This window comes from Oryzias latipes, chromosome 17, assembly GCF_053564925.1.
Source record: "Oryzias latipes strain Hd-rR chromosome 17, Olatipes_Hd-rR_3.1".
In the NCBI taxonomy this organism is placed as follows: domain Eukaryota; kingdom Metazoa; phylum Chordata; class Actinopteri; order Beloniformes; family Adrianichthyidae; genus Oryzias; species Oryzias latipes.
The window spans coordinates 13,866,265-13,880,635 of NC_136253.1; the positions used below are offsets into that span (position 1 = coordinate 13,866,265).

At 40.4% G+C, this 14,371-nt stretch overlaps 1 protein-coding gene and 1 long non-coding RNA gene across 2 annotated transcripts in view; both read right to left on the minus strand.

Moving 5' to 3' along the window:
- LOC101157420 (uncharacterized) overlaps positions 1-7,680 on the minus strand; it is a 29,869-nt gene extending 22,189 nt beyond the window's left edge. The window contains exon 1 of the mRNA XM_078934836.1: positions 7,440-7,680. Coding sequence (XP_078790962.1) covers positions 7,440-7,680 — 241 coding nt within the window. The remainder of the gene's footprint in view (positions 1-7,439) is intronic.
- A 5,531-nt stretch (positions 7,681-13,211) lies between these two features.
- On the minus strand, positions 13,212-13,675 carry LOC144986814 (uncharacterized). Its single transcript, XR_013650662.1, has 3 exons — positions 13,489-13,675; positions 13,337-13,398; positions 13,212-13,271 (listed from the first exon to the last, which is right to left on the minus strand). It is a non-coding gene; the product is annotated as an uncharacterized LOC144986814 (long non-coding RNA).
- Between the last annotated feature and the right edge of the window lie 696 nt (positions 13,676-14,371).

Genomic DNA, 14,371 nt, shown 5'->3' on the forward strand with positions numbered 1-14,371 from the left:
GAAAAGCATTTTGTTCAGCCGTGTTTCCTCTGCTCAACCTGAGGAGAAGTGGTGTTCTGATGCAGCTGAGGACAAAGAAGGACCTGAGAGCTGTGAGATGAGAGCAGGACCACGTTCTTTGGGACTCCTCCTCCAAGCTCCCATCAGCCCCTGCAGCTCACAGAGAAGACTGCTGCTGCAGACGGACAGCTCAGCTGAAGCTGCTGTGTGGTTTCATCTTCCTGATTTGAATCTGACAGCAGATGAAGAGAATCTGGGTCACATGATGCACAAACACTCCAACACATTCATGTTCCACAAACACACTCAGCTTGATGCTGAACTCACAAACACACACTGTTATCTGCTGTTTAACAGCTGTGGAGAAAATACACAAGTATCAATTCATGTTCTGTTTCTTGATGAATCTCTGTGATCCATGATGAACTCATGTTGATGCTGGAAGCTGCTGGAAATGTTTTCTACACTGTTTATGTGTAGAGAAATATATCAATGATTCTCATCTGTTAACACAGGGAAGTTCCTAAACAGCCATGTGGGGGCGCTCTCCAGCTGCTTTAAATTAAAGTAATGGTTTCAGAGATATTTCAGTTACTTTTAATGGAAGATTTTAAACCATGAAGTCTGTTTTCCTCCATTAGAAACATTTCAGGAGATCTTTGTCTGAAAACTTTATTCTTATTAATTTATGACCACTAATTTATCAACAGGATGTCTTCATAATAACCACTTAGCCTGTTGGATCTGCATTTGGAAACATTCGACAAACTTCTTATAGCATTATTATACCCAGAATATTATACTCAGAAAACTTATGATATTAACTGGAGGAACTAATTAAATCCAATATTCTTTAACTTTTAACCAAAACTAGCTTAACTTGTTAAGTGAGTAAAAAATGATTTTACTCTAAACAAACACATAAATGGTCTCACTGCTCTCATGGACGCACAGTTAAGCTTAGAAACCCAAACTGCTCTTTAAAATATTGTGTTTGCTGCTCTGTTTACTTCTGTTTACAATTTAGAATTGGATTTAGTCAAACAACGAGGGCGCCCTCCTGTGTTGAACTTCAGAACAACGCCTCAGTCCTTTAGAGAACAGCATCTTTCCTGGACACAGGAATGTTGGACAAAGACAACAAAGACTCTGATGATTCCTCTGCAATGTGGCTTCAGCTATGAATTCCAGCCTTTTCATGAAGGCAGCAGCAACAAATACATTTATTTATGACTCTGTCAGTAAATCCTGGGACTCAGGATCAAATAAGCAAAGATGATGCATGAATTTTAGTTTTGATCAGCTTTGATTTTTTGGTCTTTTTGGTATCAAAACATTGAGATCAATCAGGAAAAGTGTGTTTAGGCTTTGGTAGTAAAATGCTTTATAATGAACAAAATCTCTGAATATCATAGAAATGGAAGAGGAGGTGTTCAACTCTGAAAGTTTTGTTCTCTCTAAAAACTGTAAACTTCTGCAAACTTTCAGCCTGAGAAACTTTTCAACCTTCAAGCTGTTCAGCAGAGATTGGACTCTTTCATTTGTTCTTCTTTCAACAATTCCTTACATGGTTTTCACACAATCACAGTTTAGGTTTGACTAGAAATTTAAAGCATTTCTGGATTGAATGGATTTCACTGGAGAAGAATGTTTACAACAGCCACAACAGCAACACAGTTTGCCACAGATTGAATCATTCTTTTCAGCATAACAGTTATTATTCCTCTGGTTTTATAAAGTCTCAGTCAAAACTGAGAAACAAACACTTTTTTCTTTAGAGCTGAAAATATGATCCAAACTTTACTGGACTCCCTCATATCTGACCACTTTACATTAATTTCCTAAACCCACTTGATCCCTAACGGGGTCACGGGGTCACAGGGCTGCTGGAGTCGATTTAGGTCATTTTTGGGTGAAGGCAGGTTACACCCTGGATAGGTTCAGTTTTAAAATCAGGTAATGTTTTTTTTCTTCCTCTGTAGTTGTTGGAATAATGTATATAAGTTATGTCATATTTGCTTTTATGCATTACTTAGCTATAAAGGTGATATAATCATGTTTGCAGAAGTGTCCACGTTCTGTTTCACAGGAAGGTGGAGGTGAAACTCTTGGGGGAAAACCAACTATCTTAGCGTCCTACCAGCATCAGCATGAGAACTTGTGTGTTATGTGTGTATAGAATTAATCGAAGGACGCTCTGTGTTAGTTATCCGTGAGAAAAGACTTTGCAGGTCCAAAGATGATGTGGGAAGACTGTGGAAAGACAGAAATGTTGCAATTAATGTTTTCTGATCGCGCTGCAGCTGTGCTTTATCTGTTTCCCCTCCTTAGAGCTCAGCGCATGTGGAATTGAGATCAGTGTTTTTCAACCTTTTTTGAGCCACGGCACACTTTAACCTTGACAAACATCTCTCAGCACACCAGCACAGTGGCCCCACCAGGGGGTGGCCACGGCCACCAGTGGCCAGCCCACTAGCCAAAAAAAAAAAAAAAAGCAACACAGTTTGTCACAGAAATAATAAGGGGAGTGGGAAAGAGGGACAGTGCACTGTGAACCCGAACAGTCCCATGAGCTCAAAAGTTTTATAAGCACAGAACTCAAAAATAACAACCATGTCGAGTCAGCTTAAAACCTATAAGCCGATTAAACTTTGACCACAGTTATATCTTTATTGGACTAAAACATTTTGAGTAAATGAAACCTTGGTGTCAAAACTTATGAGTAAAGAGACGTGATGGCGTCATAACGTACGCCCATGAATGTGAACTCAGCCACAGAAGTCTTCAAGATGGTGGAGGTCTGAAGCGAGCCGCAGCGAGCCCAAGTTGATAACTCACATGCGTCTAGGTAAGTCGTATCATTTTCCTTTTTATTTTATTGTATGAATTTCGCCTCTGTATTAAATATTTGTTGCTTCTTTTGATGTTCCTTGTAGTATATCCTTTGTATTCATGACGTCCTCCACAATTTTCTATCTTCGAATATTGTTCTGAATAAAACAATTATGTATGTATTGCAGTATCATGTCATTACAGTATTATTGCATGTGGTTAAAATAAGCTGTTGGGGCAAAGTTTTAAGTTTTACGTTTTCTGAGTTGGTTGGCGCACATTTTAAATTAGCTAACCGTTACTACAAGCTAACCGCTATCTCTGGCAGAGCAGCTGCCACAGGCACATACGAGTCAGTGGGAATTGGCTTTTTTTTTCTACTACTTTTCACCGCAGGCTCTGTGACTTGGTAATCGTAATGTTTTCACGTAACTTGTATTTCATGTAGTAACCTAATAAATGCAAATGTGGGCTACGTTAGCTGCCTTATGCTAACGTGTTCTCATATATTCTTTTAGTGAACCGGTCCGTTTGAAAAATAAGAGTTCCAGCTAAGAGCTGAGGTAAGTTTAAATTGTAATTTAACTACATGGTTTCAATATTTAAGACACGTGAGCAGCTCCCAGTCCAATGAATCCTTCGGCTATGGAGAACATTTGACCTTATTGACAAATTAAATTAATTGTAAAAAACTAAAAATGTTCAACTTAAGCTATCTTAATATGAAGTTTTGTAGCAGTTATAACTTTGTCCTGAATTGGGCTCGGGTTCAAGTACTAAATGTATCATATAGTTTGCTTAATAATCAAAAACTATTTTTGGTCCATGGTTTGGTTGTGATTTGTGTTTCACAATGTCAAATATTTTAAAATAACTGTTTTGTCTACGGTTTGTTCTTGTTAAAACATATCTTCTGAAATATGTAATTCTAGCTAATGCACGTGTAGTGTTTCTCCTTTAAATTCACTCTGAATGATTCACTAGACTCTGGATAGCAGTCACCATGCTTTTTATTTCTCTCTCGTACTTTCTACAACTCCTTGATGACGTCATCACAAATAGCCCGTCTGTTGCTATCCACTACATCCACTACATCCCCCATCCTTTACTCAGATGACTTGTGCTACAAACAGTAACAGAAAATCAGTTAGCCTCTTATACTAAACTTGTAAACATCGGTCGTAAAATGAAATGAAATACTCCCAATAAACATATCTTGTCTCAAGTTTAACTGACTTCACAAAATAATTTCCGTTTTACATCTGAAATGCAATCTTTAGTACTTAACTTGAAATATGCTTTACCACTTAACTTCCATTTAGAACAATGAACATTCTACTTAAAACAACCTGCTTAAACAATTTTTTTTTTTTTTTTTTTATAAATGGAGAGGGCTGGAATACCCTTCCATTAAACAACGCCGGGGTTTATTCTGCTCCTTTTGTGGCTTTGTTTGTTTATGTGACAAAGTCCTTCAGATGTGTCGGAGCTTTCTTGACCCTCTGAGGTCGACCTTCCTGCTGCTGCGGTGGATCAGGCATTGATGTAATAGGTTCAGCCCCATCATAAAGCATAGAAGTGTCCTGTTCAGGCTCAATCCATAACTTCACGTGTGATACATGTCTCATCTTCTTTTTCCCGTCTTTCTCCAGCCATACTGATGGACCTTCAAACGGTGTTGACAGTTTGTTCTGCTTTTGCTGACATAACAGAACTCTAAATAATAACATGTTTATACAAAAGAAAGCATCTCGATCTTTGACATCAAAGCTATGAAAACCAAATAGTAGGTTTTTATAACAAAGTTGTAAATCAGCAAAAATAGAGTCGGTGATAAATTTGTTAAAGTTTTTCCAAAATTTGTATGTGAATTCACAAGACCAGAATAAATGAGAGCAGGTTTCAGGTTGTTTCTGGCAAAAAGTACAGTTGGTGTTTATGTCAGCCTTAAATTTAGTTAAATAATGCTTTGTTGGATAAAATCTGTGTAGAAGTTTAAAAGAGATTTCTTTGACTTTATTTGTTAAGAAGTATTTTTGTGGTAAAGACCAGACTTTTTTCCATTCAATGTTCGAGGTGAAATTAGCCCAATAAGAGGTAGCCGATGGAACAGAAACTAAATTATCTTGAAACAAATTTTTTGAGTTGATTTTTGAGTTCAACTGTTTAGCAGAAGTACATATAAAGTTTGAACAGCATTGCAGAAGAATTGACCAAAACTAAATTTATTTAAAGCAGCAATAATAAAATTGTGTTCTAAAGAATCAAAGGCTTTATAAAAGTCTAGAAAAAGAATGAGACTGTCATCCTGTACGAGTTCTGAGTAATCTAGTATGTCTAAAATTAATCTAATATTGTTTTAAATATGACGATTCTGCATAAATCCAGACTGACTTTCATCAAAAATTGTATCTAAGAGAGGCTTTATTCTATTTGCAAGAATCAAAGCCAATATCTTATAATCACAATTCATTAAGGTGATTGGTCGCCAGTTATCTAAGGAAAGAGGATCCCTTCTCGGTTTAGGGATCAAGGTAATCAGTCCTTGAGATAACGTGGGTGGGAGTGCACCCTTGTTAATGCTTTCTTCAAAAACTTTTAATAAAAATGGGGCTAAATTGTCAGAAAACTGTTTATAGAACTCGGCAGTAAGGCCGTCTGTTCCAGGAGATTTATTTATTTTCAGATATTTTATAGCATCTGTGACCTCATTCAAAGAGATGACATCATCACAACAGACTCTGTCCGCTTCACTCACTGGAGTAATATTATTGACAGTGTTAAGAAAGGTAAGGGCAGATGTTGAACAATAGTTGAAAGAATAAAGTTTACTATAAAAATCAGAACAATATTTCGCTATGGTACTTTTATCATCAGAAATGACCCCATTAATATTTAATTGTGAAATAGAATTGCTATTAGACTGGTATTTCTCTAGCCTGAAAAAATAGGCAGAGTTTTGCTCTCCTTTTTCAATCCACCTTCTCCTAGATCGGATAAACACTCCTTCAGCTTTGCGTTTATAAATGTCATCTAACTTGTGTTGTAATTCTATTAAAGCTGTTTTATCCGTTTCATCTAGGACCTCTGTTGGTTTAGATGTAAGAAGAGCAATCTTCTGTATTACCTCTGTCTCATCAGCTCTTCTTTTTTTTGTTAAGTCAGAGCTATGTTTTCTAAAAAAATTACCAAGTTCAGATTTCAAAAGTTCCCAATTATTACAGAATGAGTGTTCAGCTAGTGCTTTGTTCCAATAAAGTTTTATTAAGCGATGAGTATCAACAGCAGCTCGCTCTGTACCATGTGACATCCACACATCATTTCCCCACTGTGACCTCCAGAAGGATTATTCTTGTTCAGTTGAGTGGGACTCTTGGATAAAACAAAAATCTGAATTAAACTGCTTACAAAATAAAAAAAATGGCTTTACGCTTAACATTGTTTCTTAAACCTCTCGCATTTAAAGAGATAATGGATAAAGACATGAAATTGAAATAGGAAAAAAGAACAAAAAAAAAAGATATTTAGACCGAAGAAGAAGAAAAAAGAAGTTGAGTTAAGGATTTTTGGTCGCTTAGGAACAGAAACAGGATAAGAACCTGCAAACCAATACTAAAACGCTGTGAACTAAGACCATAACAATAATTATTTCCTCCTGAAACAACGCCAAAGTGGGATATATCACTCCTCATAAGAGTAAATGTCTGAAGAGAAAATAAATAAAAAATAAAACCCACAATGCTGCTACTTAATTCACATTTAAGTATAGTTTAATACTTAAAATAACATTACAATGTTATATCAAAAACAAAATTAAAGCAAGATAATAAAAATTAAAATAAAAAGTAGCAGCTTGAATGAAATAAGCTTATGAGCTCAAACAAAATCAAATTTTAAGCAACAGTATCATTTTTGACAAATAGGAAAAAAGCAAAAAATATTCAAATCCAGCTTTCACATCAGCAGCCTTCGTAAAGGTGGCAGGATTTCTTTACCATTCACAAAGGCACGTCCTCCAACAAAAAACGCCAGCTTGTTCTCCCTCCTGGCTTTCTCAATGGCTGGCCACAGTCGGTTTCTCCGTTCGCGGTCTTCAGCAGACAGATGATGATCCCTCTCAGTTGGTTGTTGTTCGGTCTCTTCGGGCCGAGTCTGTGAACCGTATCCACAACATCGGGGAGTTTGTCTTTCGCCTCCGGTAGAACAGACTGGCAGATCTGGATCACTTCTTGCCGCACGTTCTGATTTTCTTTCTCAGCCAAACCGCAAAGTTTCAGATTCCAGCGGCGGGAGTAGCCTTCCAGCTGGGAGATCCTTTTTTTCTTGTGTTTCCACGATTGTTTTATATTTCTCCAGTTGTGCCTCAGCCTGGACCACTCTGTTCTTCATGTCACTAATCTCAGTACAAACGACATCAACGGAGTCTTTCACAGCTGAGATTTGCATGGAGTTCTCCTGCACAGCTTTTTTCATTTCAGAGATTTCTCTGGAGTTGCCACTAATTAACTTTTCCAGAGTGTCTGACCAGGAGTTTATTAGTTGTGTGAGTGATGAGAGTTGAGAAAGAACAGCCGCAGTTTCCGTTTCTGAAACTTTTCTCAGCTTACCAGCTGGGGAGGCAGTGGGTGTGCAGGGAAGAGCAGGAAAGTCTTCTTCTTCAATCAGGAATGGTTCAGAAACTGCTTCCATGTAGTCGTTCATTGAGTCAATTAATTTGACTTTAGCATCAGCAGGCTTACTCGACGCAGAAGCCTTTGCAGGATGGCTAAGGTTAGCAGGTTTGCTAACAGAGCCAACACTAGCTAGCAATTTCCTCAGCTCAGTCTTTCTCTTCTCGGCTTTGCTCATATTGCTTAGAAAACTTTTGCAAAAAGTATAAAAAAACTTGGAAATAAATAAAAAAATCGAGAAAGGGTCCTTGCTCACCGTGTATTATTATACAAAACAGTTAGGTTTGTAGAGCTCAGCCAAACACGAATGCTCAAAGCGCCATCTTCGTCACCCCCCTCACTGTTGAGCTTTTCGTTGAGTGTTTTGAATTGACATGACTTCCTGTTTGGGAGGAGCAACATGTCTGTGGGTGTTGTTCATCTACTGGAAAATGTCCACCTCTTTCCTGGACACAGGAATGTTGGACAAAGACAACAAAGACTCTGATGATTCCTCTGCAATGTGGCTTCATCTATGAATTCCAGCCTTTTCATGAAGACTCTCTTCCACTTTCGGCTTCTCCCATCAGGGGTCGCCACAGCGAACGAGTCGCATGGTAAATTTGGCAATGTTTTACGCCGGATGCCCTTCCTGACGCAACCTTCTCGAACCGGGCTTGGAACCGGCAGAGGTAGAGAAGGGAACAGGGAGCAGCCCGGAGTCGAACCCGGGTTTCACGGACGGAAGGCGCCGCAAACCAGCACGAGCTAAACTGGCTCCCCACAGCCTTTTTCATGAAGGCAGCAGCAACAAATACATTGATTTATGACTCTGTCAGTAAATCCTGGGACTCAGGATCAAATAAGCAAAGATGATGGATGAATTTTATTTTTGATCAGCTTTGATTTTTTGGTCATTTTGGTATCAAAACATTGAGATCAATCAGGAAAAGTGTGTTTATGCTTTGGTAATAAAATGCTTCATTATGAACAAAATCTCTGCTTATCATAGAAATGGAAGAGGAGGTGTTCAACTCTGAAAGTTTTCTTCTCTCTAAAAACTGTAAACTTTCAGCCTGAGAAACTTTTCAATCTTCAAGCTGTTCAGCAGAAATTGGACTCTTTCATTTTTTTCTTCTTTATGAAGACAAATTAGCGAAGAATGATGAAGCTGGGTCTCCTTTTGTAGCAGGTGGCTTGATGAGTTGAGTAGTCACAGCTGAGATGAATGAGCAGCAGAGCTGGAGGGGGAGGAGTCTGACAGGCCACCATGACAAAGTAATTGAGTTAAATGTATGCACCCTAATTTCTTGCGTCTATCCAACTCAATAATTGTTTATACAACTCAAATTTACATATTTATCTAACTAAATGTCATATTACTCCAACTCAATTAATTTTTTTTCCATCTTTTTTTATTGTACTCCTTGAACTCTCATATGTTTATGTTTGAGCCTGCAGATCTACTCATTTTTATGACAATAAAAAGAAAGAAACAGTATGGATTCACAGCATGAAATCAATTACTATTTCTCAGACTTTAACATTACATCAATCAACAGTAGGGGTGCTAAATAAACTCTTTATGCTCTCTCTCCCTCTCACTAATGGGGCTGAAAGAATTAAACATAACAGGACAAAATAACTAGACAAAACACAGTTCCAAGATGACTACCGCTCGTCCAGACGGAGTTTCATGCACTCCCGACGACTGTAACCAAGGACATTGCCATCTTAGGGAAACCCTTCAAAAGCTTAGACTGGAGCTCAGAGAAAAATCTACTCTGAGAAAATTCTCTCAGTATCGACATCCCAGTCTAGTACATCCAGCAGCTACAGCATTCCATCAACACCAACCGCTCCCTGTCTCAAACCCTTCCATGGTTTGGAGAAATTCCCGCCGAAGCCCATTCCACCGCCACGGACAGCAACATCACTCAAATATGTGGCCGTCAAAACAACGGGTGGGAGCGGATGGACGCGGCTCCGAGCACCACCAATACCAGCTCTGCAGTGGAGGCCAGGAGTCGACAGGACCTCCATGAAGACCAGGCCGAGGCCGGGCCCAGGGCTCCAGCCGTCTGCTCTACGCCCAAGCAGTCGTGGGCTGAGGTGACACGTCGCGGCCGGAGGATCTGTGGACCCGAACCCGACACTGCCAGCTCCGGGAACCTAGCGCTGACCAACCGCTTTGCCCCGCTAGCTGAAGACCTCACCGCGGCGTCAGCAACCCGAGCGGGCTCACCAGAACCGACCTCGGGCGGAACTCCTACCGTGGCATCCGGCTCTGCTGCTGGTCTCAGCCAGGCGACGACTCCCATGTCCACCTCTACGGGTCCAACGGCGTCTGCTGCTTCGGGGCCCGCTTTGCTGGAACCTGACCGGCTCGCGCTTCTTCCTGGAGCCGCGGCACTGGCCCAGCCGCCCGGATCCTCCGCTGTTCCGCTGGCGCCCGCCACGAGAGGGAAACGCCGTCGTCGTCTGCTGAAAGAGCCGGTGGCCCGACGCTCATGCGAGCTTTCCCGGGGCTCGCGCGCCGCATCCTGCGTTTCACCGGCTTCAGGGGATCCACTTTCCACATCAAAACCAGGTCTTCACGCTGGGATACTGTCTGCCCAGAAACATCGCTATGGAGCTCCCATTTCTCCACCTGAGCCCGCTGGAGCGGAGGCATTAAGGGTCTGAAGCAGAACTGCAGGAGAGCAGAGAGGAGATACAGGAAGATGAAATTGATAATTCATAAAGACATTTTAAAAGAACAACTCAAAATCTATAATAACTCGGTTAAACTGGCCAAAACCTCTTATTTTTCTAAAATCATTTCAGAAATAAAAACAACCCCAAATTTTTAAAACCATTGATATTTTAATAAATAAAGACTTCAACAAGTCCTCCATGCCATCATCTAATGCTGCATGTGAGGACTTCGCAGACCACTTCATGGGTAAAATCAATGCTATAAGATCAAACATTTCATCTATACAATACACTGACCTTAACAGACCACCAGCATTGTTTTTACCAGAAGAAACACTGGGGAGTTTTGTCATGGGGCCTGTTGCACAAAAGTAGGATAAGGGATTAAGCCAGGATATCTTGGTGCTCTTGGCTCAATTGATCCCCAATCCGGTTGCACTAAAGCTGGATAGGGGGCAGGAGGATATGTTATGGTATAAATTACCATGGAGATTTATTCTGTGGAGCTAGCCTGCTCCAGACCAGGCTAAATTCCAGGATCTATTTAATCTCATCCCTAATGTCAGTCAGCAGTCGCCACAAATGGAAACCAATAGTTATTTCACTGCTCACTATACATTGTTATCACATATAACTAGACCCACTGTCATTATTTAAACTTTTGTGATCATTAATTTCAATCATTTTGGATAAATAATGAGTTTTAGATGATGTTGCTATCATTAGATAATTTACAGTTTCCCATAGACTATACGGCTATATATAAAATGATAGAATATTGGGCCACAGAGGGGAAAAAAAGGCAAAAGACATAATATTGTAACCAGTTGTTTTAAAGGAGGACAGTTGTTAAAATGACAGATGTGGGGCATTTCGTGAAATTGTACTTCAGTATGGTTTCATAAACGAAGACATGCTGATGTGCCAGAATATGAAGTATCACATTGTCATAACTATCAAAACTGTAAAATGAATATGTTGCTTTTCTGCAGAAAGAACCAGCCTCATAAATTTATGACTTTATCCTTTTTCCTCAGTGGGGCCCTAGTACTCTTGTCATATAAACAAGTACACATTCCATATGAATATAAAAACACAATGTGTAACATTATGTTCCTTTATTGAATAAGGACAAAACAAAGCAGGTAAACCATCAGCTCCTTTCTAAACTGAAGTCACAGTGACTCTACAAGATGGAAAGCACAGAATCAAAGCATATTATACAAAATGATACGTACACATTCAAAGGTCTGTATATAACACACCCTGCATGTCTGCACACTAAAAGAAATGCAGGACAGAGACATGCACATAAACTGAACAGACAAATGAATGGATGCAGTAGCCTCCCTGCAGCCTTGTATTACACACAGTATACCGCACAAACATCATAAGAGGCCAAATTCGTACAAAAAACAGACCAAAAAACCTCATTTCCTCTGCCACAGCAGGACATTTTTTACCTAAATTGAAAGCACACATACTAACTAAAATAATTCAACACATATTGGTCCCTCAGCAGCCGACCACTGTCGTCATCAGGGAAGAATGCCGGATTGTCCCAGTCCATGGCTGGTGGCACTCTGGGGGCCCTCTCCTTCCTCAGGCAGGCCACATTGTGGAGGACAACACAAGCCGCAGTAATATCACATGCCCTAACAGGGTTGACCCTTAATTTGTCAAGGCAGTGAAAGCGTGCCTTCAGGAGGCCAAAGGTCATTTCAACTCTGGCCCTGGTCCTGGCATGGGCATGGTTGTAGGCCTGATGTTGAGGTTGTGTGGCTTACCTTGTGATAGGCACTGATAGATTTCAGAGGCCCGAAAGATTCTGGAGTCATGGAGTGTGCCAGGCCATTTTGCCACAACATTGCTGATCATACAGTCAGCGTTGCAGACCATCTGAAATCATAAGATGAGGAATATTACACCAATCAATGCACATCATTGGCAATGCAGAGTGTTCGTCAATGGACAATATCAAAAAGTTATGTTCACCTGAACATTAATGCTGCGAAAGGATTTCCTATTCACAAAATCGGCCTCATGTGCATCTGAGGGGCATTTATCCTTATATGTGTGCAGTCCACTGCACCAATGACATTGGGGAAACCTGTCACACAAAGTAATGAGTATCCTACTATGTGTTAACAGTTGTCCTGTAATTTGTAGATCCTCTAACCTGCAATCCAATTGAACTCCTCTTTCATGTCACAGAGTCTTCTGTGGCCAGGGAAGGAGATGAAGACATCTGCTAATGCTTTGATAGCCAGACACACACTCCTTATTGTGCGGCAAATTGTGGCCTTGTTCAGCTGTTCTGCATCCCCCACTGAGTACAGGAAGGCTCCACTAGCAAAAAAGTGCAAGGCCACACAAACCATTTGCTCCACACTCAGTGCATGGCTCCGTGCAGTGCGGTGCTTAATCCTGGGACCCAGTAGTTTGCATAGATACCTGATGCCATCTGCAGAAAACCTGTATCTTTCATATAGATGGTCATCAGGGAAGGCCAGTGGGTCCAACCGGTCCCTGAAGACCCTTTCTCGCCTGAAGGCTCTCCTCAGCACAAGTGCTTCTTCATCCACCACATCTCGCAAGAATGGGCATGCCATTGTCAGAGCAGAAAGGAACACACAATTTTGGGCTTTCATACAGGCTAGTGGCCACACCTGGTGCTGGGGGGGCGGGCAGAAGAGGCCGGTGCCTTATAACGATGACTTGGTTGTATTGATTGCTGTGAAAATAAGAAATACCTTAGAAAGATGCCCCCGTCCTGTGATTGCCATACAACTTTCTGATAGCTTGTGAGCTCTGTGAACACAATACAATTAGCGCAGCTGGAATTTGGCAGGATGTGGTGTCCTTTTATTAATACGCACTATGTTGCCAGGCTGGTTTTCCCACTGTATAGCATCTGGGTCCTGTTAAAGAAATTAGATTTTTTGATTTGGATGAGGATTCCTCACCATTGTAGAGTGAATAGTACTTTCACAGTCTTAACATGATACCTCATGGCTTCTGGAATCCAGAGATGGTCTCCTCCTCATCATCGTCTCCATCATGTGCTGTTGCTGCTGCACTGGGGCTTTCACCCTATCACATGAAGCTAGTAGACAAGACATGCCAGGCCTACAGTATGCTTTTGATGGAGTACTCACTGGATCAGCATAGTCTGGTGCTTGTGCTGGTGGCTCTAACAGGAACACAGTGCTGCCAGACACTGCAAGGCAATAGGTAAACCAAAGTCAGACAGTCCAATTTGATTCAATATGAATGTGGTTGTATTCCATGTAGAGATGGAAGGACATACCTTGAATGAAGCGGGTGGCATCTTGGGAGGAACCTATGCTCGTCTCTTTCCCCCCAGGGATCCCCTCGAAGACGGGCCTGCCTTGATTTAGCTCCAAGGCCATGTCCTCTGCTGGGGTAAGGTCAGCCTTTGGTGACCCACCACCCGTGCCTTGTCTGTGGGTATTTTCACTGCTAAAACAGTACAGACAATGTGTGAGCAGGCACCTTCTGGGTACAAAATATGCTTGTAATTCGTTAAATATTAGTCAGGGACCATACCATTCTGCAGGATGTTCTAGTATTTGATTTTGACCTGCTGCCATGTCCGTTTTGGCCCGTTCATGTTTAATCTTCATCACACACACACACACACACACACACACACACTCTTTATCACAAGAACACTTAATGGAGTCACACTGACAAAAATGACTTGGTATTTTTGTATTGTATTCAGTAGAAATATAAAAACAAAAACACTAAGGATGTATTTTCTTGTTTTTCTAAATGACCTAGCAAAATAAGTATAGGTTTAGACCAAAAAATATAAACTTCAAGTAAATGTGTGCTTAAAACAAGCAAAAGAATTTAAATATCTGTCAATATAATAAGGAAAATTCTCTTGAAATAAGTTTACTTTTTCCATAGACACTTACTTTTCGCAAAGTTCTCTTGTTTCACTGTTAGAGTTTTTTGCTTATTTTCCTAGGTTATTTTGCTCTATGAAATATTTAAGATTTTTTTTAGATATTTTTTTTGACTGAAAACAAGACAAAAATACTAAATAAGAAAGACATTTTTGCAGTGCAGTGAGCAACGGACCTTGGGTCCTTTTGAAAGGCGCTATATAAATTAAAGTGATTATTATTATGGTTCATCTTAAAATATAAGAAAGTTTTATT